The sequence below is a fragment of the Carlito syrichta genome, unplaced genomic scaffold, assembly GCF_000164805.1.
Source record: "Carlito syrichta isolate Samal-C Ts95f unplaced genomic scaffold, Tarsius_syrichta-2.0.1 Scaffold308383, whole genome shotgun sequence".
In the NCBI taxonomy this organism is placed as follows: Eukaryota; Metazoa; Chordata; class Mammalia; order Primates; family Tarsiidae; genus Carlito; species Carlito syrichta.
Window position 1 is genome coordinate 49,555 of NW_007252479.1, and position 26,433 is coordinate 75,987.

A 26,433-nucleotide genomic window follows, 5' to 3' on the forward strand; every position below is an offset into this window, starting at 1 on the left:
CAAAAAAAAAAAAAAAAAAGAGAGCGATAAGATAGACAAGTGGGATTTCATCAAACTGACAAGCTTCAGCAAAGCCAAAGAAACCATCAAGAGAGTGGGGAGACAGCCAAAGACAGGGAAAGAATATTTGCCAAGTGTATACCTGACAAAGGCCTAACATCTAGGATCTACAAGGAACTTAAACATGCCAAAAAGAAATAAACACCCCCATTACAAAGTGGGCAAAAGATATGAATAGACACTTCTCAAATGAAGACATAAGAGCAGCCAACAGACATATGAACAAAATGCTCAGCCTCACTAGTCATCAAAGAAATGCAAATTAAAACCATACTGAGGCCATCTGTGTCCATGTGGCTCTTTAAGCTATGGCCACCATGTTTCTTGGCTTTGGTCCCCTCTCCTACCTTGGAGAGGTAACGCTCTCTGCCTCTCTCTGTCTCATTTACTTTCTAAATAAACTATATCTAAAAAACAAACAAACAAACTGAGATACCACCTAACTCCAGTCAGGATGGCTATCATCAATAACTCAGAAAACAACAGATGCTGGAGAGGACGCGGGGAAAAGGGAACACTTCTACACAGTTGGTGGGAATGTAAACTAGTGCAGCCTCTGTGGAAAACAGTGTGGCGATTCCTAAAAGATCTAAAAATTGACATTCCATAAAATCTTGCAATCCCCCTACTGGGAATATACCCGAAAGAACTCAAATAACTCTGTGAAAAGATACTTGCATATGCATGTTTATTGCATCATTATTCACAATAGCCAAAACATGGAACCAACTGTGCTGTCTATCGAAACAGGACTGGATAAAAAAATGTGGTACATATACACGATGGAATATTATACAGCCATAAAGGACAAAATTATGAACTCTGCAGCAACCTGGATGGACTTAGAGTCTATAGTACTGCGTAATCTATCAAAGAAACAAAGAACTGAGTACCACATGTTCTCATTCATAAGTGGACCTTGACCAAATATCCTAATACTATAAGAAAGGGACTGGCAATAGTAGGAAACTGCCAGGGGAGGTGGGGGGGATGGGATTGGCAGTAGTGGGAAACTGCTTGGGGGGGATGGGGGCACACCTCATCAACAAAGGTACCTGCATAATGAACATTTGTATACCTAGCCTTGAATTTTACCCCACATCTTTAAATTAAAAAAAAAAAAATTTTTTTTTTGAGTTGGGGTCTCACTCTGTCGCCTAGACTGGAGTGCAGTGGCTGCTCCCGGCCACCACAGCCTCGACCTGCTGGGTTCCGGCGATCCTTCCACCTCAGCCTTCCAAGTAGCCGGAATTACAGGCATGCGCTACTGTGCCTGGCTGATTTTTTGATTTATTGTAGAGAGATGAGGTCTCGCTGCCCAGGCGGGTCTCGAACCCGCGGGCTCAGGCAATCCAAAGACGCGGGATTACAGGCTGAGCCACCGAGCCCGGTAAAAAAAATTTTTTAAAGTTAGAAAAAAAGAAAAGAAAATTTAAGTTACCAAATATGACTTATATTATATCTCTTTGGATAATATGGTTCTAGATCTTTCAAAAAAGTATTACACATTTCATTTGTTGTTTGGAAACTTCAAACTAATGCACAGATAGCCTAAGTAACTTTTTTCTAGACTGATACTATTATCTTTTTTGGGTATACTCCATAAAAGATTTCAGAACTATAGGAGTACCTAGGTTAATAAAGCTGTTTATTTTTAGCAATTAGAGTTCATGCTGAGAAAACACAATTAACAGTTAATGCTTGGGGATATTTTCCCCACCTTAACATCATATAGGTCAAAGTGTTTCTCAGATTATAAAGCTATTTCCTTTTTTTTTTTTTTGAGTTGGAGTCTCACTCTGTCACCCAGACTGGAGTACAGTGGCTGCTCTCGGCCACTGCAGCCTTGACCTGCTGGGCTCCGGCAATCCTTCCGCCTCAGCCTTCCAAGTAGCTGGAACTATAGGCGCGCGTTACCCTGCCCAGCTAATTTTTGATTTTATTGTAGAGATGAGGTCTCACCAAGTTGCCCAGGCGGGTCTCGAACCCGTGGGCTCAGGCAATCCACTCACCTCAGACTCCCGAAGTGCTGGGATTACAGGCTGAGCCACCAAGGCCGGCTTATAAAGGTATTTCAGAACAGATTTCATGAAAAAGTTGATCTACTACATGGTCATTATACTGGGCTTTTAATTCTAATAATTCAAAACTCAATTTAAAATATGGCTGGTTCTCCTGCTGCCTTCCCCATTCTCCATATTAGAAGTTGCAAATTTTCCTCACTCTTTCCTAGTTGCCATCTCTAACCCTCTCAATATCAAAAGCTGTCTTCAAACCACCTCAACTTCCTCTGCCCCACCTCAAAATGTTTCTGTATAATTATTCTCCCTTTCTGTCATTATTCTTCATGAGCAACAACCATCTCCTTTTCTTGCATTCATTTTCTGTTTCCAATTCCTTCTGCCTCCTCTTAGACCTTCTTTCTCTCTCTAATATATTGCCCTCTTTGAGGAAGGGCTCCTTCCTCTTCTAACATAATTCCTAAGCAAGTATGCCGAGTTAGCTTCTTTTTCCTGGATGTATTCTATTTTCTCCTCTTTGTACCTTTGCTCATATCATTTCCTCTGCCTGTAGTTTCTTTCTTTTCTCTTTTTTTTTTTTTTTTGAGTTGGAGTCTCCACTCTTGTCATCCAGACTGGAGTGCAGTGGCCGCTCCCGGCTACCGCAGCCTCGACCTGCTGGGCTCCAGCGATCCTTCCACCTCAGCCTTCCGAGTAGCTGGAACTACAGGTGTGCGCTACCACGCCCGGCTAATTTTTTGATTTATTGTAGAGATGAGGTCTCGCCAAGTTGCCCAGGTGGGTCTTGAACCCGCGGGCTCAGGCAATCCACTCACCTCAGCCTCCCAAAGTGTGGGATTACAGGCTGAGTCACCGAGCCTGGCTTCTCTTTCCTTTTTTTTGAGTTGGAGTCTCTGTTGCCCAGGCTGGAGTACAGTGGCATGCTCACAACTACTGCAGCCTCAACCTGCTGGACTCAGGCACTCCTTCTACCTACCAAGTAGCTGGAACTACAGGGTACGCGCCACCACATCTGGCTTATTTTAAAATTTATTATAGAGACAAGGTCTTGCCAAGTTGCCCAGGCTGGTCTCAAACCCCTAGGCTCAGGCAGTCCTCTCGCTTCCACCTCCTAAATTTCTGGGATTACAAGTGCAAGCCACTGTGCTGAGCACTGCCTGTAATTTCTTTCTTCCACAAGCTCTCTAAGTAACTGATGTTCATAATTTAATATTTTCTTAACTCACTAAAAAAATATATTCAGTATTCATTACTCAAAGTGAAAAGAAAGCATATAGTTCATTTAAAAGATTCTCATTGAAGGCAGTGAAGTTTCAGCAGTTAAAGGGTTAATTTGCAGCTATCTGTTGTAACCTTGTAAATACTGGCATTTTTAAATTGTCTTATAAAGATCTATAAAGAAACTGCTCCTACTACACCACAGATAGTTTGAAAAACACTGCTCTAAAGAGTGCAAAGTTGTAAAACTAAAAATTCTTGAAGTAGAGAGTTAAAGCTGTGGTACCTTGGTACATAGCCAGGAAGGAGCTGAGGAATCAGAAGGAAACGTTGGGAACAGATCTAGGCCAGTGGGGAAACATGGGAAAGGGGTAAAAGACTGTGGAAATGGGCTTCTGGATCCTTACTGAGCTAGAAGAATGGGAAGAAAAAGAGAACTCAGTGGGAAGAAGGCACAAGCCAGTTGGCAGACTTGTGCTCAGAGGTTAACCCTCCAAAGTGAACAGGTTTCCTTCAGCTTCAGCCAGCCCTCATTATCCTTAGAGCAGCAGCTGTTCCCGTTTTAGCTTAGGGAAACATCCTAAGAATCTGATGGAAATTATGAACTGTTTCATATTTCAAAAACGTACATACCCATAGTTTTGAATACAATTGAATATAAAATTGAATACAATTTTAGGAAATTCATAAAGACCATGAACTCTTGAATTTAAAAATTCCTGAAAGGATACATAAGATACATAATTGTGGTTGTCTGGGGAGGGAAAGGGGAGGCAGAGATTTTGGGGTAAGAAGGAAAAATACCCATTTGTGTTAATAAACTCATTATATAGTACATGGTTTGTCAATTAAAAAAGAAAACATACTAAAAAACAAATTAGCTGACATTGTCAAGGCAAGACTTGATCATAGTCTAACGTCAGAGAAAGGAGAAAGCCCCTTTGTTCCACTAAATTACCTACTTCACTTTTTCTGAAATTTTTTTCAATAAGAAGCAACCATTTTCATTTCAAACAGCAAGCTCTTCAAATATGTAAATAAACTTGAATCATTGATATGAATGAATTTCAGCCTAAACAGAACCTGGTATTAGATCCTTTCCTATCTTCATAAGGATTATGAAACAGGCAAACACTGAAATGAATCTCAGGAAGGGGGAAAGGAGAAAGACATGCAGAAATGAACAGAAATAAGAAACCGGGAAGGTTAAAGTACAATTTGCTTATTTCACAATTGCTGCTTTCACTCAGGGACACACACAAAAGTCTGTTTTCACTCAGGGACACACACACAAAAATAGCTGTTTAAAGTGATATTACATCCCACTAAGTAATATATGTCAAAATTTACCAGGAACTATGGCTACAATCAACTTATGAAAATCTTACAAGTACTCTACAAAACAGAATAGAGTTAAATTTTGTCACTTAACTAAACAAGCCAAAGCCTCTATAAAGTTAGGAGTTCTCTGTGTTATGAAGGACAAACTCAAAAACAAATAATGTAGCCACATAAAACATTCACACTTACTTGCAAAATATGTGATCACATTTTGTGGAAACAGGTTCTTTGATCAACTCCAGACTAGAAGGGTAGGAGGAAAAAAAAAGAAAATAAATGAAGTTCAATAATTTATCTAAAAATAAATGCATTCTTAGTAAGGAAGTTCAACTTTAAATTGCTATAACTGAATCAAGGTATGGTTTTATAAATAATTCAATAAAAATTTTCTTTTTTTAAATTTATTTTCTTTTTTGAGTCAGAGTCTCACTTTGTCACCCAGGCTGGAGTGCAGTGGTTGGGAACACAGGCGCACACCACCATGCCCGGCTAATTTTTTTGATTTATTGTAGAGACGAAGTCTCACCATGCTGACTAGGCTGGGCTCAAACCTGTGGGCTCAGGCTATCCTCTTGCCTTCGCCTCCCAAAGTGCTGGGATTACAGTCATGAGTCACCGTGCCTGACTTCAATAAAAATTTAGTAAATATCTGCTGTTCTAGGAGTTAAGGATACAGCAGAGAATATGATCCTTACTTTCATTGAGCTTTCAGACATCAAAACAAGAATTTACTGATCTTCTCGATACACCGTATTACCATCTGTATTTATTTATTTTTTGAGTTGGAGTCTCATTCTGTCACCCAGACTGGAGTGCAGTGGCTGTTCCCGGCCACCGCAGCCTTGACCTGCTGTGCTCCAGTGATCCTTCCACCTCAGCCTTCCGAGTAGCTGGAACTACAGGTGTGCGCTACCACACCTGGCTCATTTTGATTTATTGTAGAGATGAGGGCTCGCCAAGTTGCCCAGGCGGGTCTCAAACCCACGGGCTCAGGCAATCCACTCATCTCAGCCTCCCAAAGGCACGGGATTACAGGCTGAGCCACCGAGCCCGGCTATCATCTGTATTTAAAAGATTAGTTGATAATACTTCAAATTTTGTTTCAATGATATACTATTTTTTAGCTGCAATTGTGGGTGAACATCCTGTATCTTAACTCTAAGCTCCATAAAGAAAAAAATTTCCATTTATTTTTTGGGATTCCCTCGTGGAACTTTTTTGGTATGTGATTGGCTTTTTTTTTTGAGTTGGAGTCTCACTCCATTGCCCAGGCTGGAGTGCTGTAGCAGGCTCATGGCCACCCCAGCATCAACCTGGTGGGCTCCAGGGATCCTTCTGCCTCTGTCTTCCAAGTAGCTGGAACTACAGGCTCGCACTACCATGCTTGGCTAATTTTTGATTTACTGTAGAGACAAGGTCTCACCAAGTTGCCCAGGCTGGTCTCAAACCCCTGGGGCTCAGGCAATCCTCCCACCTTGGCCTCCCAAAGTGCTGGGATTACAGGCTTGAGCCATCACACCTGGCCTGATTGGCTTTTTTTTTTTGAGTCTGTTTCACCCTGTCGCTCAGGCTGGGAGTATAATGGCCTGATCACAGCTTGACCTCACCCACTCAGTTGATCCTTCTGCCTCAGTTTCTCAAGCAGCTTGGACTACAGGCATGCACCACCACACCTGGCTAATTCTTTTATCTTTTGTAGAGACAAGGTCTTGCTATGTTGCCTAAGCTGATGACTGTCTTAATATGAAAAATTTTGAGCATTTACACAAATAAATAAAATAAACGAATAAAATAAACTCCTTGCAGTATTATCAAACTTCAACAACTATCGACTCATGGTCAATCTGGTTTCATCTATATCCACACTGACCTCAGATTATTTTAAAACAAATCCCAGTAATTATATCATTTCATCTATAGACATTTTAACTATATCGTTAAAAGATAAAGACTTTAGTGGCAGACAGCAGACACTCACTGTTGTCCTGCTTGTCGTGCTCTTCACAACGTAACTTTCCTTTAATAAATCCACCTTAACTAAAAAAATAAAGACTTTAGCATAATCATTAAACATTATTGCTCCTAAAAAAATGAATAATTTCCCCCTCCTTTTTTTTTTTTTTTGAGACAGAATCTCACTTTGTCACCCAGGCTGGAGGGCAGTGGCATGATCATAACTCACTGTAGCCTTAAACTGCTGGACTCAAACAATGCTCCTGTCTTAGCCTCCTGAGCTGTTGATACTACAGGAACAAGCCATTTCAATGAATTTCGTTAATGGATTTCTTAGTATCAGGTAATATACAATTAATGTTCCAATTTGCCTCATAAAAATTGTTTTTCACAATTAGATTTGATGGGGAGGTAGGGAAGAGGGGTAGGGTTCAAAAATTACCTATTGGGTACAATGTTCACTATCTGGCAGATGGGCCACCTAAGACCCAGTCCATACCACTACACAATATGTCCATATAACAAACATGGATATATACTTCCTGAGTTAAAAATAAAATGGAAAAAGAAAATTTTTTACATTAGGACCCAAATAAGATTCACGCATTGAATTTGGTTGATATGTCTCAAATCTCTTTTAACCTATAGATTTCCTCTCCTTTTCTCCTCCTTGCCTTTTCTTTTAAAATTTAGGTCATTTGACTTGTAGAAGTTCCCATATTCTGGATTTTGCTGATTGTAAACCTGTGGTATGATTCCTCTAGCTTCTTTGTTTCCAATAAACTAGATCTATAGGCTTGATCAAATTCAGGTTCAATTTTTTGGCAAGAACACTTCATAGGTTGTACTGTGTACATACTTCAGGAGGGTCACAATGTTTGGTTTGTGATTACTTTGTAAAAAACAGTACAATAAATACTTGCTAAGGAAATTTAAAAAATAACAAGCTCAGAAAAAAGGACAAAATTTGAGAAGACACATCAAGCAAATTTCCATCCCTACCTGTCTATTCACAAAATCTCAAGGTCTTCCTGAGACTCATTCATTTACTGATATAACAAGTATTTATTGAGCATCTACTATATTCAGGTACTGTTTTGAAAGTGGACACAGCAGTGAACAAAATACAGCCTGCTCTCATAGAGCTTACATTCTAGTTGTGGAAGTAGAGTTAATAGAAAAATAAAGAATAGATGGTACAGTGGCTCACACCTGTAATCTCAGCACTTTGGTAGGCCAAGGAGGGAAAACTGCTTAAGCCCAGGAGTTTGAGACCAGCTTAGGTAACATAGGAAGACCTCATCTCTACAAAAAAATAAAAAACAAAATAATAATAAACAAAAAATTAGCTGGATATGGTGGTACATTCCCGTAGTCCCACCTACTCAGGAGGCTGAGGTGGAAGGATTGCCTGAGCCCCGATGATCAAGGTGGCAGTGATCTGTGATTGTGCCACTGTATTCCAGCCTGGGTGACAAAGTGAGGCCTTATCTCAAAAAAAAAAAAAAACAACAAGAAAAAAAAAAAAACAACAACAAAAAGACCAGCCAGGTTTGATGGCTAATGCCTGTAATTCCAGCACTTTGGGAGGCTGAGGCAAGAGGATTGCCTGAGCCCACACGTTCGAGACCAGCCTGAGCAACTTGGTGAGGCCTCGATTCTAAAATAAGTCAAAAAAATTAGCTGGGTGTGGTGGTGCATGCCTATAGGTGCAGCTACTTGGAAGGCTGAGGCAGAAGGATCACCTGAGCCCAGCAGGTTGAGGCTGCAGTAGCCATGAGTGTGCTACTGCACTCCAGCCTGGGTGAGAGTGAGACTCCAACTTAAAAAAAAAACAACAAATCCCACCAAATGGGAATAAGTGTTAAAGAGAAAAATAAAGCAGGGTAAGGTGGAAAAGGGAGTGTAATATGTGTGCATTTGGGGTGTGTGCATATAGGGTGTCAAGAAGCTTCACTGAGGTGACACTGGAGGGCAGCAAAATAATGAGGAAATAAGCTATGCTACAATTTGGGGAAGTGTTCAACAGAGAATAAAATGCTGAGCAGAACCTGGTATTTTGTGCAGGATAGTGGGTAGGATAGGTTGCTAGGATAGAATGAGAAGCAGGAAAAGATATCAGAGGGGTAACTGGGAGCCTCAGCAGGTAGGAACCTATACACTCTTTTAAGACTAGCCTTATTCTGAATGTAAACTTTTGAAAGTGATTTATTGCTAAAGGCAGGACATCAAAGAACAGGTAACCTGGTAGTAACAGGAATGTGTTTCTTTTCATTAAATATTTAACTTTTTAGAAAAGGATCATAAGAAAAGCTGGGGACAAAAGTCTTATTGTGAAGGGTGGGGTAATACAACTCTTGTAATCATGGGGTCAGAAATGCAACATGGGACAATGAAAAGAAAAACACTGAACTAAGTCAGAAGGCTGGGTTTCTACTACAAGTTGTCTTTATTAGCAGAGCAAACCTTGGACCAACCACTCTATGAGAACCTCAATTTCCTGCTCTGATGCCCACCCTGGTAGTATCCTTGGGCTACTGTGAGAATAAAATTAAATGCTACTTGGAAAAATGCTTCACAACCTGGGATGACTTGCACAAATGTTGGTATAATTATAGAGACCAAATGTGAGTTTATAAAGAAAAAGCAGGCTGGGCTTGAAGGCTCAGCCTGTAATCCCAGCACTTTGGGAGGCTAAGGCGAGTGGACTGCCTGAGCCCGCAGGTTTGAGACCTACCAGGGCAACTTGGTGAGACCTTGTCTCTACGATAAATCAAAAATTAGCTGGGTGTAGTAGCGCACGCCTGTAGTTCTGGCTACTTAGAAGGGTGAGGCAGGAGGATCACCAGAGTCCAGGAGGTCGAGGCTACGGTGGCCAGGAGTGGGCCATTGCACTCCAATCTGGGCGACAGAGTGAGACTCCAACTCAAAAAATAAATAAATAAAAAAGAAAAAGAAAAACAATCTTGACAAAGAAACCTCTGATTTGTTACTAAATCACTACTTCAGAGATAAGCTAGGTATCAAAGAAATTCTCAGTAAAAGAAAAATTGGATTTAGCTATGATGCCAGATGGCTTCCATTCTCACCACTGACACAATTCTGAAATAATTATATTTCAGTATGGTAATTATAATCCAAGCTACACAAACATACTGTAAACACAAATTTGGAACAGATGAAAACTCCAATATGTAAAAAAGGTAATGACTGCTGAAGGAGGAGTGTGAATAGAAAATAGGAAATAAATTAAAATGTAGGTCCTGATGAGTAAATGTTTACTATAAAAGTAATTCAAATATCTTAAACATTTTTCAAACAAGATAATGTTTTAGGCTTACTACAAGTTTGCATTTTGGGTTTCCGATATGGCTTCCGATATGAAAAAAGCAGCCGGGTTTAGGTATGAAAAACAACCACCACCCTTAGCAAATTCTTCTGAAAGTCAAAAATTTTAGGGCAGGTGCAGTGGTTCAAACCTGTAATCATCCCAACACTTTGGGAGGCTGAGGTGAGAGGATTGCCTGAGCTCAGAGGTTCAAGACCAGCCTGGGCAACTTGGCAAGATCTTGTCTCCACAATAAATCAAAAAATAAGCTGAGCATGGTAGTGTGCACCTGTAGTTCCAGCTACTTGGAAGGCTGAGGCAGAAGGATCGCCTGAGCCTAGCAGGTGGAGGCTGCAGTGGCTGTGAGCGTGCCACTGCACTCCAGCCTGGGCAACAAAGTGAGACTCTGACTCAAAAAACAAAAAAAATTGTATGCAGAAATAACTGCCAATTGTGACTTAGAAGCCAGCAGAAGGAATTTCAGTTCAAGAGACCTAAAAGAGGCTGAAAACTTACCCTATAGCTATCAGAAGTAACACTGTTTCCAGTCATGATTAGGAAACACCTATTATTAAGACAGAACAACAAACTGCTATTCTGAGCACTGTAAAAATAAGTGAAGTAGGTATGATTCCCATCCTAGAACTTTCCACATAGACGAGTCTAAAAAAACTATTCAAAATTAATCTATTTCTAGCAGGAAAAAGCAAGAAGCTAGAAAATGTACAAATGGCTAAAAAAAAAAAAAAAAAAAACTTACATTAACTTTCATCCTTGTATCTTTAATTTTTATGTATCTAGGTTCTCTTCTAATTGGGAGCTTAATTTGCCAGAATGAGAAAGAACATATATTTTTATGACTATTCTATGGACATGTAAAAATAAATGGACCCAAATGCCACATTACTGAGGACTTTTTGGATCACTAAAGTTATCAAAAATTTTGTGTTTTTTTCAAAAGCAATATTTTCCAACAATGTCATTTCCTGCTTCCCTGGCTCTGACATTTCATAACTTACGATGCAAATCAAATCTTGCTCTTATTTTTGTTTAGCTAAAATGTTGAGGGGTAAAGAAGAGGATGGTTATTTATAAATCTTTTCTCTCTTTGAAAACATAGCTTGGGGGCAACCCCTTTGATTCCCCTTCCATTGTGGGAGCTTTTCTTCTGTCCTCTCAATAAATCCTGCTTTAAAAAAAAGAGAGAAAGAAAACATAGCTTGCATTTTCCTTAATCTTATTAACTAGACTCTAAATATGAAAAACAGCTTTCATGAAACACAAAGGAAAATTTACCTGAATGTATCCTCTTTTGTTGAGGGTAAAGGGTAACAGATGCAAGTTTTCTTTTCTTTTTTTTTTTTGAGTTGGGGTCTCACTCTGTCACCCAGTCTGGAGTACAGTGGCACGCTCCCGGCCACTGCAGCCTTGACCTGCTGGGCTCCAGCGATCCCTCCGTCTCAGCCTTCCAAGTAGTGGAACTGCAGACACGTGCTACCACACCTGGCTAATTTTTTTGATTTATTGTAGAGACGAGGTCTCGCCAAGTTGCCCAGGTTGGTCATGAACCCACGGGCTCAGGCAATCTACTCACTCAGCTTCCCAAAGCGTGGGATTACAGGCTGAGCCACCAAGCCCAGCTGCAACTTTTCAATTTATTTTTTGTTATCATTCTTTTTTTTTTTTTGAGTTGGAGTCTCACTGTCACCCAGGCTGCAGTACAGTGGCACAACCACGACCTGCTTGGCTCAGCTGATCCATCTCAGCTTTCCAAGTAGCTGGAACTACAAGCACACACCACCATGCCCAGATAATTTTTTGATTTATTGTAGAGATGAGGTTTTGGCAAGTTGCCCAGGCAGGTCTTGAACCCCTGGACTCAGGTAATCCTCTTGCCTCTACTTCCCAGAGGAGATTTGATTACAGGTGTCAGCCACTGTGCCCAGCCTCAATTTATTTTTGAATATTATCTACCACTAACCATCACATTAAAAATATATACTAATCCAGGTCAGGTGTGGTAGCTCACCTGTAGTCACCTTTGGGAGGTAATCCAGAACTTTGGGAGGCTGAGGTGAGAGGATTGACTGAGCTCACGGGTTCCAGACCCAGCCCAAACAACTTGGTGAGACCACATCTCTACAATAAATCAATCAGGTAGCGTATGCCTGCAGTTCCAGCTACTTGGAAAGCTGAGGTGGAAGGATTGCCTGAGCCCAGCAGGTTGGGGCTGCGGTGGCTGTGAGAGTGCTGCTGCACTCCAGTCTGGGCGACAGACACTCCTCAAAAAAAAAAAAAACCAAATAAAAATAAATAAATACTGACCTATCAAAGAACCAATTTAGTTTATTATTAAATTCATTTCAAAAATGTTGCCAGGCTAGTGGCTCAGCCTGTAATCCTGTGCTTTGGGAGGCTGAGGTGAGTGGATTGCCTGAGCCCACGGGTTCGAGACCCGCCTGGGCAACTTGGTGAGACCTCATCTCTACAATAAATCAAAAAAAAATTAGCCGGGCATGGTAGCGCGCGCCTGTAGTTCCAGCTACTTGGAAGGCTGAGGCGGAAGGATCGCCGGAGCCCCAGTAGGTCAAGGCTGCGGTGGCTGGGAGCGGCCACTGCACTCCAGTCTGGGTGACAGAGTGAGACTCCAACTAAAAAAAAAAAAAAAAATAGTTTACTGAGTGGCTCCTATGTCCTGAGTACTATTCCAACTACTGAAGATACAGAAGTACACAAATAAAACAAAAAACCTCTGCCACCAAGGAGTTAATGTTCTGAGGGAGTAGAGATCAAGGATGAATAAATTATATAGGATAATCACATAGTAGTAAGTGTTATGGAGAAAAACAAAGCAAGAAAGGGGGATCAGGAATGTGTTGAGGGTGTTACATTTTTATTTTTTATTTTTATTTTTTTTGAGTTGGAGTCTCACTCTGTCACCCGACTGGAGTGCAGTGGCCGCTCCCGGCCACTGCAGCCTCATCCTGCTGGGCTCCAGCGATCCTTCCAGCGATCCTTCCAAGTAGCTGGAACTACAGGCGCGCGCTACCACGCCCGGCTAATTTTTTGATTTACTGTAGAGATGAGGTCTCGCCAAGTTGCCCAGACGGGTCTCGAACCCACAGGCTCAGGCAATCCACTCACCTCGGCCTCCCAAAGCACTGGGATTACAGGCTGAGCCACTGAGCCTGGCCAGGTGTTACAATTTTAAATAGTGCTATCTGGAAATGCTTCTTTGAAAAGGTGGTAGTTTAATCAAGATTTTCAAGCTATACCATTATCAGGGGAATAATATTCTACGCAGAAGGAACAGCAAGTGTCACAGCTCAGAGGCAGGAGACTATGTCACATGTGTGAAGAAAAGTTTAAAAGGCCAGAATGAGAATAAGTAGAGAATAAGAGTAACGAGTAAGAAGGAAGATGATAAGAAACAATTCTTCTAATTCTCCTTTTTGGCTTTTCACCAAGAGATTCTGATGTATGATTTTTCATTTCTTTTTTTTTTTTGAGTTGGAGTCTCACTCTGTCGCCCAGACTGGAGTGCAGTGGCCGCTCCCGGACACAGCAGCCTCAACCTGCTGGGCTCCAGCGATCCTTCCGCCTCAGCCTTCCAAGTAGCTAGTACTACAGGCGCGCGCTACCACGCCCGGCTGTTTTTTTGATTTATTGTAGAGATGAGGTCTCGCCAAGTTGCCCAGATGGGTCTTGAACCCGCGGGCTTAGGCGATCCACTCACCTCAGTCTCCCAAAGGTGCGGGATTATAGGCTGAGTCACCGAGCCCGGCTTGATTTTTCATTTCTTTTGTAGATTTAAGAGAAATGTTAGAGGTCATCTAATAACTGCTTGGGGTTCTTAACCTATGTTGTGCCACAAACCCCCTTTCTCTTAAATGCAAAAAATTAAAAATTTCACAAAAAAACTAATTATAAAGTCAGGGGCAGAGGCTCACACCTGTAATCCCATCACTTTGGGAGGCTGAGGCAGCAGGATTGCCTGAGCCCAGCAGGTCGAGGCTGCAGCAGCCATGATCATGCTATTGCACTCCAGCGTGGGTGAAAAAGTGAGACTCCGGCGGGAGTGGTGGCTCATGCTGGTAATCCCAGCACTTTGGGAGGGTGAGGCGAGAGGACTGCCTAAGCCCATGGGTTTGAGACCAGCCTGGGCAACTTAACGAGACCTCTTTTCTACAGTAAATAAAAAAATTACCCAGATGTGGTGGTGTGTGCCTGTAGTTCCAGCTACTTGGAAGGTTGAGGAGGAAGGGTCGCCTAAGCCCGGCAGGTCAAGGCTGCAGAGGCTGTGAGTGTGCCACCGCACTTCAGCCTGGGCAACAGAATGAGACTCAGACTCAAAAACAACCAAAAAAAGAAAAAGTGAGACTCTGATTCAAAAACAACAACAAAAAAATTCCAAAACTAATTATATTGAAATATAGTTTTATCTATAGGCCTCCACGGGTTCTGGAGGGTCTGCAAGTAAAGAACTCTTAAATACACACAAGAGAACATTCTGGGATAATGGAAATGTTCTATATCTCAATTGGGAAGTGGGTCACACATATACACATGCACACACACACATATTTGCCAAAACTCATTCACTTGCACATTTACGATCTCTGAATTTCATTGTATGTAAATGATACCTCAATTCAAAAAAATTTTATTTGAATAGTCCAGTCTCCTCTTCATTTTATAGATGAAGAAAACAGGTTACTCAAAGAGTCAGTCTTGCTAAGGTTTTGATGACTTGCCATATTTTTATATAAATGTGCAGGGCCGGTTTCAGACAAAGGTTTTTCTAGACTAGTCCCCTCATAGACACTAATCATTCGTGATTTTATTTTGCCATTCCAAGTGATCTAGCTGGTTTTAGAGCTGGGAAGAGGAAAGCCTAAATGTCACTTAATCTGAACCAGGTTCCTGCTCCAATACAGAACCAATCAAGACAGTATGCGGCTGTATTCATTAAGACATAGAGTGGAAGGAAGAGAGGTAACGTGGAGACAAAGGAGTAATTTCTTATCTTTTTAAGGTCTTCAGTTAAGAAAAGCTGCAACTCTAACAGCCTCATCTTAATAGACTTACTATATTTTTTCTATTATGTAAGGTCAAGTCTATTAATTTGCATATAAGATAATCATATAAGGAAGACTCTGAAATTAGTAAATTCTTCTGTTGACTTACCAGATTGGACATTCCAAGATTTTCTGCATAGCATTAAGAACATTTTGTACTTCATCAACATGAACTGCAGATAGGTCCATTTCTTTCTGTTCCAATGAACTTTAACACATTAAAAATATACATGTAAGCCACTTTTCAAAAAGACAGCTTAATTTAGGCTGGGCGTGGTGACTTATGTCTATAATCCCAGCACTTTGGGAGGACAAGGTGAGAGGACTGCCTGAACCCACGGGTTCGAGACCAGCCTGGGCAACTTGATGAGACCTCATCCCTACAATAAATCAAAAAATTAGCCAGGTGTGGTGGCATGTGCCTGTAGTTCCAGCTACTTGGAAAGCTGAGGCGGAAGGATCACCTAGCCAGCAGGTCGAGGCTGTGGTAGCCAGGAGGGTGCCATTGCCCTTCAGTCTGGGTGACAGAGTGAGACCTCCGTACTTAAAAAAAAAAAAAAGATAGCTTAATTTTATTGGCACTTTTTTCTTTTTTATTATAGAGATGAGGTCTCACTATGTTGCCCACCAATCTGTTCTCAAACTCCTGGGCTCAAGCTATAATCCTGTCTGGGCCTCCCAAAGTGTAGGGATTACAGGTGTAAGCCACTGTGTCCAGCCAAGGATCATTTTTATTTTATTTATTTATTTATTTTTTGAGTTGGAGTCTCACTCTGTTGCCCAGACTGGAGTGCAGTGGCCGCTCCTGACTGCTGCAGCCTCGACCTGCTGGGCTCCGGCGATCCTTCCGCCTCAGCCTTCCAAGTACTGGAACTACAGGTGTGCGCTACCATGCCCGGCTCATTTTTGATTTATTGTACAGACAAGGTCTCGCCAAGTTGCCCGGGCGGGTATCGAACCCGCAGGCTCAGGCAATTCACTTGGCCCCCCAAAGCGCTGGGATTACAGGCTGAGCCACCGAGCCCGGCCGCATCATTTTTAAATGTGAGAGATTTATGATTGGAGTGTTTTAGAATTACACGGACCATAGAGCTAATGACAAACGCCTTTATTTATTTTTTTTATTATTATGCTTTTTGAGTTGGAGTCTCACTCTCTAGCCCAAGCTGGAGTAGAGTGGCACACTCAGGGACACTGCACCTCAACCTGCTGGGCTCAGGAGATCCTTCCCCCTCTGCCTCCACCTCCCAAATAGCTGGAACTACAGGCACGTGCCACCGCGCCTGGCTAATTTTTCTTGATTTTACTTTAGACAAGAGGTCTTACCAAGTTGCCCAGGCTGATCTTGAACCCCTGGCCTCAGGCAATCCTATGCCTCTGCCTTCCAAAGTGCTGAGATTACAGGCGTGAACACCGCGCCTGGCGGAAGCCTTTATTTTTATTTTTTATTTGAGTTGGAGTCTCACTCTGTCGCCCAGACTGGAGTGCAGTGGCCGCTCCCGGCCACCGCAGCCTCGACCTGCTGGGCTCCGGCGATCCTTCCGCCTCAGCCTTCTGAGTAGCCGGAACTACAGGCGCGCGTTACCACGCCCGGCTAATTGTTTTTTGATTTATTGTAGAGATGAGGTCTCACCAAGTTGCCCAGGCGGGTCTCGAACCCGCGGGCTCTGGCAATCCACTCACCTCAGCCTCTCAAAGCGCGGGATTACAGGCTGAGTCATTGAGCCCGGCTGGAAGCCTTTATTTTTAAAGATTCTAGGAACGGCTCTTTGTACTTAGACAATTTGAATTCTCTACTTCTTTCCACATAGAACTCCTTCCTTTGTTCTTTTACTTTCTCCAAGAAAGGGAAAGCCACTGGAGTGACTGACCAAGTGGGTGGTGGCAGCTTCAGCTTTCTCCAATATCTTGGCTGTTTTTTCTTGCTTAAAGCCAAAATCAACGCCAACCAAGGCTTGCCCACCTATCCTTTCCCTGACCTCCCTCATCCCAGGATCCTCCTCAAGCACATCCCTGCTCGCAGCTCATCTATTACTACAGACGCTCCTCTACTTCCTTCTTGTCCCTTGTCCCTTCTCAGAAGCGTGTACGGATCCAGTTCTTAAGGGTTTTCCCTTCCACAAAATCCTGTCTCCGCCCCTTCCCAGACACATTCCTGTCCCTCTTCTTCTTACACACATGGTGTCCCCTAAAGCCACATTCCAGTTCACCAGGACTCTCCTCGGACACACCATGTTCCCCCTTCCTTATCCTCAGTGCCCCCCCCGCGACCCACAAACCTTCCCTCTCCCGAAGACTTCTTCCAGGTTCACAACGTCTTAGGCCTCTCAGGTTCCACCCCTCAGGTCAATAAATACCCACTTCGGGCTCCTTCAGGAATCCACCCTCCCCACACCTGTTTCCTGCCCGTCCCCCGGCATACCCCTCGGGCCTCTCTCCCTTCCCCGGGGCTCTTTACCCAGAGCAAACCGTCCGGGCTTCCTGGGCCCAGTTACCTGAGAGGCCCCCCGGCCTGTCCTTGGTCCAGAAATCCTCAGCGAGCTCACGCCACGCAGCCGCAGTTTCAATTTATCTACGATTCCCGCGCTTTTCTGTTGCCACGGAAACCGGCCGAGGCCTCTAAGAGATAGCCTCTCAGAATGCGAAACCAAGATACGTTGGCGGAAGGGGCGGCAAGAAAGACCCGAGTCTCTCGAGGCTCTGGATTGGTCATCCAGTCTTTCTCCTCATGACGTAATCAGCAAGAGACGGAAGAAGAGGAATTCTACCAGAGTTTTCTCTTAGGCGTCCGCCCCCTGCCTCTACGCAGCCATTGGCGGCTTATGACGTCACAGTAATTCCTGTACGAGGATCAGAATCACTGTCTGTGGCCCGAATATGAGTGCAAGATAGTGTCCTAAGCAGTCGTAAGAAAAGGCCTATTCCCTCATTCTTTCCGCCGCAATGGAAGCCTCCAGTTTATATAAATAAAAGGCTTGGGGGGAGGCTACGATTTCCAGCATGCATTACGGAACGAAAGGAAATGGCCAGTGTTCCTTGGAAACTGTAGTCTTATGAAGAGCCGCTTCAGCTATCGGAAGCAGGCACAATCCTCACAGAAACCCAGTTGCCAGATTGAAAACCTTGGCGCGGTTATGCATTCAACAGCTATGGATTGGAGTGGTGTTATGTTTTCGTATCTTGAGAACGGAGACTAGGCTAAAGAACTTACAAGTCCTAGGAAGACTACAATTCCCATCCAGCCCCACGCGTCTGGGACAAATAGTCCTAAGGTCAGTGACCTGAGGGGAATAAAGGGAGGGGCTTTTGCCTGGGAAGGGGAAATCCGCGGTGGCCCACGCCTGCGCACTTAGTCCCGCCCCTCGGCTCCAATGTTTGTTATTGTTGTGTGGGTTCAGGTTGCTTCTGCCCCGCCCCCTTCAGGGAAGACTCGACCAATAAATGGGGGTGATCGTTTTGAGGGACAATGGGGAAAAGCCAATCATCTTGTCGGAAATTCAGAGACCTGGGGAACTAGGCCCTGTCTCTGTCCGCCATGTTAGATTCACCCCGCAGGGATAGCCGCAGAGCTGGCAGCGAACAGCCCTCGCGCTGGCCTCCGGTAGGCGCCCTCCGGGGGCAGGAAACTGGTAAGGAAGTAGTTACGGTTACCTAAGCGTGAGGTCTCGTCGCATTAAGAGGGTTGGGGGAAGTTCAAGGGAGAAATTACTTGAAGAAAAGTGGCGACTTTTTCTGTGTCCTGGGACAGCGGATCTTTTTAGTGACCGAATGAGAGAGCCATTCGTGTTCTGAGGGACCCAGTGGGTGATTAGCGCCGGAGAGATGGAGGGTCAGTGTCTCAGAACGCCCGGCTTCTGCTGATGGAAGCTCAGGACTCCCCAGTACAAAGAGCCTAGGCAAAGAAAAAAAAGAGTCCTCAGGGGTTGGTGACATTGTCTTGGGGACATGGAGTGCCAGGAAACGATAGCTGGAAGACTAGGATGAAATCTGTAAGTAAAATGTGACACTAGCCGCACATCCGCCTCATCCCATCCTCTTTCGGTATTGGAAACGTTTTTCTTTTTATCAAGCACCCAGCTTTCAGGTCACACATTTTAAAGGTTGGATAACTTGACTTGTAAAGGCCTCTGGTGGAGACAGTAATTGAGTTCAGTTGTCATATCTGTTTCATTAAAGGGTTTTTTTTTTAAGGCTGCAAAAAGAAATCGACCTAGGGGAAAAACTGACTTCTGCCAAGCAAAGGTGAGTCATTGGTGTGAGCTTACAATGCTACGGCCTAGCTACCTGAATATACTGGTTTTAAGGGGCAGTTGGAACTAAAACCATAGCATTGATATTTACACAAGTTCAAGATAAATGTTCTTGCTGAAAGAATTTTCACATGTCAGCCAAAAAGAGAGAGTCCGTTCTTTATGAAGACCTGGATATGATCCAGCTAAGCTAGAATCTCCCACTTCCTGTTTTCTCTTCACTGGCTGATCAGCTGGATGAGCTCCAGAGTATCTAAATTAATTTTCAATTGTGTAATTTGAGAAAAGGACAGGAAGATTACTTTCCTTCAAGAGTGTAGAAGTGTGTTGTTTCTTGAAGTTGGAAAGTGAGAATGTATTTCAGACTATCCACTTTTGGCAGACTGTCATTTTATTTCCCTGATTTTTTAACCCAAGAACCTGGGGAGTTGCACAAAGATTATGCACAAATCTTAAGGACCCCAAGAATTATATTTCATGTGAATGAATACCAGTCTCTTATCACAATTTTTGCAAAGAGACTGGTATTATTTTGGTACTGACCTTGACTCTAGGTGGAGACAGAGAATGGAGAAAATTGGGAGATAATTGTCTTTGGGTTGAAAAAAGTCCCTGACCTTGAGAGAGTTCAAGGTCCTTAAATTGACAGTCTCAGTTATATTGTTTCACAGGGCAGTGAGTCACAGTGGAAAACAGTAGTTTTACAGTTCTAAGGACTGGTTTATTTTTTATTTTATTTTTTAGTTGGAGTCTCACTCTTGTCGCCCAGGCTGGAGTATGGTGACATGCTCCTGGCCACCGCAGCCACAACCATCTGGGCTTAGGTGATCCTTCCGCCTCAACCTTCCAAGTAGCTGGAACTACAGATGCACGCTACCACACCTGGCTAGTTTTTGTGATTTACTGTAGAGATGAGGTTTCATCAAGTTGCCCAGGCTAGTCTCAAATCCCTGGGCTCAGGCAGTCTTTTCGCCTCAGCCTCCCAAAGTGCTGGGATTACAGGCTGAGGACGCCTGGCCAGGACTGGTTTTTTATAATAAAATTTCTAGATTTGTGTTTTGTTGTTGTTGTTTTTTTGAGCTGAAGTCTCACTCCATCGCCCAGGCTGGAGTGCAGTGGCACACTCACAGTCACCCCAGCATCAACCTGCTGGGCTCAGGCGATTCTTCCGCCTCAGCCTTCCAAGTAGCCAGAACTACAGGCACATGCTACCACGCACAGCTAATTTTTTTTTTTTACTTATTTACTGTGGAGATGAGGTCTCACCAAGTTGCCCAGGCTGTTCTTGAACCGGTGGGCTCAGGCAATCCTCTCAGCCTCGCAAAATGCTGCGATTCCAGGCTTGACCCACCGTACCTGGCTATTTTTAGATTTGAATAACATTTTCAAAGAGCTTGCACACATATTTTGATTTGTTTCTTATGATAACATTGTTAGATAGGCAAAGCAGAGATATTAGATCTATTTTATAAAGAGCTGACGCTTAGAGGTAAGCTGACTTGCTCACAGTTATATGGCTACTAATGGGCCAGAGCTGCATCTGAAATCCAAGCCTTGCTACCCCTTGTGTACTCTCCTCCCAAAACTGTAAATCCTTGAGATTTAATTTGTTCATCTCAAAGTAAGCTATTTTTTTCACAGAAGCAAACCAAGTGAGGGAAATAATTCATCAGTAGGCCGGGCGCTGTGGCTCATGCCTATAATCCCAGCACTTGGGAGGCCGAGGTGAGAGGATTACCTGAGCCCACAGGTTCGAAACCAGCCTGGGCAACTTGGCGAGACCTCATCTGTACAATAAATCAAAAAATTAGCCAGGCATGGTGGCTCGCACCTGTAGTTTCAGCTACTCAGAAGGCTGAGGCAGAAGGATTGCCTGAGCCCGGGAGGTCGAGGCTGTGGTGGCTGTGAGTGTGCCACTGCACTCCAACCTGGGTGACAGAGTCAAGACTCTGACTCAAAAAATAAAAAAATTAGCTGTCTGTGGTCAGTCCTGTATTGGGGCAAGAGGAGATTCAGGGAAGTAGATGAAATGAGGGGAGCCTTAAGTTAATTGTTGTAACTAGTGTTCATTACTCTCCACTTGTATGTATGTTTGAAATACCACATTAAAAAAAAATTAGTAGAAGGATGAAGGGTATTGAATGCTACCCCTGTGTGGTTTCTTGGCTAGTGTTTTGTCCTCTAACTTCTTAAAATTGATCTAGTAGAAAACCTAGGTTCTTATGTTAGAAAAAGACTGTTTCAGCCAGGCACAGTGGCTCATGCTTGTAATCCCAGCACTTTGGAAGGTGAAGGCAAGAGGATTGCCTGAGTCCGGAGGTTCGAGACCATCCTGGGCAGTTTGGTGAGACCTCATCTCTACAATTTAAAAAAAAATTAGCTGGACGTGGTCTTGCATGCCTGTAGTTCCAGCTGTTTGGATGGCTTAGGCAGAAGAATCACCTGAGTCCTGCAGGTTGAGCTGCAATGGTCATGAGTGTGCCACTGCACTCCAGCATGGGCGACAGAGTGAAATTCTGACTCAAAAAAAAAAAAAGAAAGAAAGAAAAGAAAAAAAAGCTGTGCCCGGCACGGTGGCTCACACCTATAATTCCAGCACTTTGGGAGGTGGAGGTTGAGAGAATCCCCTGAGCTCAGGGGTTCGAGACCAGCCTGGGCAACTTAAAAAAAATTAACGATATGGTGGCACACATCTGTGGTTTCAGCTACTTGGAAGGCTGAGGTGGAAGGATCACCTGAGCCCAGCAGGTGGAGGCTGCTGTGGCTGTGAACCTGCCACTGTACTCCAACTTAGGCCACAGTGAGACTCTGGGTTAAAAAAATAAAGGCTGTTTCTCCAAGAGAAACATAAAATGTCACTTTCAGGTGGTAAAAGAATATAAGATTCCTGAGCGTAGAGTCTGTGTCTGCTTTACCCATCTTGTTATCTCCTGCTACTAGTTAGTATTTGTGGAGTTAACCAATCATCATAAAGTGTCATAAAATCTTTCAAGTAGTGTGCAAATGCTAGGTTGTATCTGGGGTGTGGTCAAAATTGAAATACTGTCAGCATGCTTTTACTTCTAATGTGGAAGTTCCTAATAACTAAGAATTTTGTGGCTTAAGTATAAGTCTATGGCATAGTTTTAGCCTTTTTTTTTTTTTTTTTTTTTTTTTGGTGAGTGGGAGTCTCACTCTGTTGCCCAGGCTGATGTACAGTAGTAGGATCGTGGCTCACTGCAGCCTTAACCTCCTGGGCTTAGGCAGTCCTTCTGCCTTAGCTTCCCAGGTAGATGGAACTACAGGTGCATGCCACTACTTCCTGCTAATTTTTTTATTTATTGTAAAGACAAGGTCTCACCAAGTTGGCCAGGCTGGTCTCCAACCTCTGGGCTCAGGCAATCTCTCCCCTCAGCCTCCCAAATTGCTGGAATTACAGGCATGAGCCACCACACCCAGCGGCCCTGTGTTTATTTCTTAAAACAATTACTATTTAGCAGTGAGATTTAGTTTAAACTAACTACTAGATGACAAGTTTCATAAGAGCAGGGATAACATTTCCCTTATTCGTTGCTGTGTGTCCCAAGTCTAGCCCATATTAGGTCCTCACAAATATTTGTTGAATGAATGTTAATGCAGTTTACAGAAGCTTTTCTAACTTCTTTTCCCTCTTTCCTACCCATCCTCTAAATGCTAGCACCAGAGCATGGAACCACAGGTTACTCTAAATGTGATTTTTAAAAATGAAACTCAAAGCTTTCTGGTATCTGATCCAGAAAATACAACTTGGGCTGATGTTGAAGCTATGGTGAGTATTACTTTGTTTTGTTTCTCAATGGTTTAAGCATAGGTATTTTTTTCTGAAGCTAGCTAGCTATCTTTAGCAGTGTTGTTTCATAGCTATCTATAAAGTCTGTCATGGTTACCATTTCTAGGCTTTTTGGAAAATTGTTTTTGTCAAGGGTTCAGTATTTATACAGGAGATGTGCCCCAATAAAGGGAATAAACAAAAAGTTTCCTTTGAATAATTTAGGAAGAGAAAGTGAAATTATTTTTTAAGTGAGATGAGACTCAGGAAACCTATTAATTTTAGAGACAGTATGAGGAATGAATTGATGTGGTCCCCACCCCAACCAAGCCCCAGAGAAATAATTTCTATTCTGAGGATATAACTTGTGTTGAATGAGCCTTCTTTTATTGCTAGGTCAGAGTTTGAACTGGAAAAACTCCCATAGGTGTTTAGCAGAGGCTTATCTTTTTTTTGGTTTTGTTTTTTTGTTAATGCTTTTTCTTCTCTGAGTTTGCCCTTTGTACTCTTCTGTTTTTATTTGGTTTGCTGTGGTGAATGTTTTACTTCCTGTGTGACTGTGTTTATCTACTGAAATCCTTTGGTAAAAACCTACTTTTACCTGGTTATGTCTGACAGTAACTAGAAAGGAAAAGAAATGATGGGGAGACTTTAGAAGATAATCTAATCTAGTCCTCCACCTTCCAGCAACCATCTCCTTAGACTGTCCTAGACAGGTGGTTATTCAGAAAGAGGTTGGATCTTGTTTGTCAAATGATGTGAAAGTCAAACAGTTCTCTTTCTTTTTCTAGAAGTTAAACAAGCCATTAGCTTGCCTTTTTTCCTTATTGTAAATTTTAAATTATAAAAGTGTAATACGTGCCCATTATAAGAAGTGAAACAGGACCAGGCGTGGTGGCACATGTCTATAATCCCAGCACTTTTGAAGGCCGAGGTGAGAGGATTGCCTGAGCCCATGGGTTCGAGACCAGCCTGGGTATCTTGGTGAGACCTCATCTCTACAATAAAAATTAAAAAATTAGCCAGACATGGTGGCACATTCCTGTAGTTCCAGCTACTTGGAAGGCTGAGGTGGAAGGATCGCCTGAGCCCAGCAGGTCGAGGCCATGGTGGCCATGAGTGTGCCACTGCACTCCAGCCTGGGCAGCAGAGTGAAATGCCAACTAAAATTTTAAAAAAGTGAAACAATCCAAGCATATATAAGGAAAAACATCCCTCCATTCTCCCCTCCTCACATCTACTATTCCCACCTCATTTGGGTAATCAGTGTAAACAGCCCTGTATGTAATACCCACATTTTCCATTTTCACACATATGTACTAGAATCATACTACTACCATTATTTTTTCAGCTTGTTTTTCTTGCTCAAGAATATATTATAGATATAATGCTCAGTCATCAAAGCTCATTCTTTCTTTTCTTTTTTTGAGTTGGAGTCTCACTCTGTCACTCAGACTGGAGTGCAGTGGCCGTTCCCGGCCACCGCAGCCTCGACCTGCTGGGCTCCGATGATCCTTCCGCCTCAGCCTTCCAAGTAGCTGGAACGACAGGCGCGTGCTACCACACCAGGCTAATTTTTGATTTATTGTAGAGATGAGGTCTCGCCAAGTTACCTGGGCGGGTCTCAAACCCGCAGGCTCAGGCAATCCATGTTCTTTTTTTTTTTTGAGTTGGAGTCTCTGTTGCAGGCTGGAGTGCAGTGGCATGACTATAGATCATTACAGCCTTGACCTCCTGAGCTCAGGTAATCCTTCAGTCACCTTCGGAGTAGCTGGAACTAAAGGGATGTGCCACCACAACCAGCTAATTTTTTTGTTTTTGTAGAAAAGAAGTCTTGCTGTGTTGCCTGGGGTGATCTGAAACTCCTGGGCTCAAGCAGTCCTCCAGCCTTGGTCTCCCAAAGTGCTAGGATTACAGGCGTGATCCACCATGCCTGGCCAAAGCTCATTATTTTTAAAGCTATAGTCACGGTATTATTGGTATTTTACCATAATTTAGTTAACCATCCTTTGGTGAAAGATTGTTTTCAGTTTTTTTTTTTTTTACCACTATGAAATTAACTACAGAAGATATCTATCTGTACATATGGCTCATGCACTATTCTGTAGGATAAAATCTGTCCTATCCAAAAGTGAGATTAGTTGGCATGGTGGCTCACACCTGTGATTCCAGCATTTGGGAGGCTGAGGCAAGAGGATTGCCTGAGCCCAGGGGTTTGAGACCAGCCTGCACAACTTGGCAAGACCTTATCTTTACAATAAATCAAAAAATTAGCTGGGCATGGTCGTGCCCACCTATTGGTTCCAGCTACTTGGAAGGCTGAGGCAGAGGTTCGCCTTAGCCCAGCAGGTCTAGGCTGCAGTGGCTGTCAACGTGCCACTGTACTCCAGCCTGGGTGACAGAGTGAACTAAAAAAAAAAAAAGTGAGATTAGTGGGTCACAAGGCATGTGATTTTACATTTTAATTGATACTGCCAAATGCTTTGCAGAACAGTTGTAGCAACTCACAGAAATATATGATAGTACCCTGAATTTTTGACAATACTGGATATTGTTGCTTTAAAAAACATTTGCTGTTCTGATGAGATGGCATCCCGTTGCTTTAGTTTTTATTGTTCTGACTATCAGGAAGGTTGGATGTCTTTTCATAGATTTGGTAGACATTCTGATTTCCTTTTCTGTGAACTGTCTTGTATATTTTTACCTGGATTGTTAATCTTACCATTAGCAGTTTTGTTGATACTTTCTGTGTTTTGTAGGTATTAACTCTGTTATGTGTTGTTATGATGGCTTGCTGTTTGTCTTTTGATTGTGGATTTTGTTTTGAGTTGGAGTTTCATTCTGTCGCACAGGGTAGAGTGCAGTGTCATGCTTGTGGCCAACCACAGCCTTGACCTGCTGGGCTCAGGCGATCCTTCCACCTCAGTCTTCCAAGTAGTTGGAACCACAGGTGTGTACCACCACACGTGGTTAATTTTTTTGATTTGTTGTAGAGATGGGATTTCACCAAGTTGCCCAAGCTGGTCTTGAACCCCTGGGCTCAGGTAATCCTTTCACCTCCACCTGGGATTACAGGTGCTGGGATTGCAGGTATGAGCCACCACACCCATCTGTTTGTGGTCTATTTTTAACCCTATACAATTTTTAAATTTTATGTGGTGACATATGCCCATCCTGTCTGTGTTTGTTTTAACCTGCATTTTTTATGTCTTGATTATACAATGTATGTATTTCATTCGTAGGTAAAAGTTTCATTTGATCTGAACACTATTCAAATAAAATACCTGGATGAAGAAAATGAAGAGGTAAAGTATATGATGGTACCCATTGCTAGGTATTCAGAATAGGGATCTTATTTCTCCAATGATGTGAGACTCAAGAGTTCAAAGTAGTGCTG

At 42.9% G+C, this 26,433-nt stretch overlaps 2 protein-coding genes across 8 annotated transcripts in view; one reads left to right on the forward strand and one right to left on the reverse strand.

Annotated features, from left to right (window-relative positions):
• BRCA1 (BRCA1, DNA repair associated) overlaps positions 1–15,206 on the reverse strand; it is a gene marked incomplete at its 3' end in the record, with an annotated part of 61,696 nt that extends 46,490 nt beyond the window's left edge. Inside the window, exons 1-2 of the mRNA XM_021716224.1 lie at positions 15,109–15,206; positions 4,830–4,883 (exon numbers count right to left, since the gene is read on the reverse strand). Coding sequence (XP_021571899.1) covers positions 4,830–4,883; positions 15,109–15,188 — 134 coding nt within the window. The remainder of the gene's footprint in view (positions 1–4,829; positions 4,884–15,108) is intronic.
• Positions 15,207–18,005: 2,799 nt separating this feature from the next.
• NBR1 (NBR1, autophagy cargo receptor) overlaps positions 18,006–26,433 on the forward strand; it is a 33,357-nt gene continuing 24,929 nt past the window's right edge. For 2 of the 7 annotated variants that reach the window (XR_504777.1, XM_008065446.1), the window contains exons 1-4: positions 18,810–18,988; positions 19,191–19,241; positions 22,926–23,036; positions 26,279–26,341. Coding sequence is in view for 6 of the 7 variants with exons in the window: in XM_008065446.1 (XP_008063637.1) it covers positions 18,980–18,988; positions 19,191–19,241; positions 22,926–23,036; positions 26,279–26,341 (234 nt within the window). In the remaining variant the exon portion in view is untranslated. Of the gene's footprint in view, positions 18,272–18,304; positions 18,629–18,809; positions 18,989–19,175; positions 19,242–22,925; positions 23,037–26,278; positions 26,342–26,433 lie in introns of those variants that run through there. The other 5 variants (XM_008065449.1, XM_008065448.1, XM_008065450.1 and 2 more) reach the window with 5 other exon arrangements.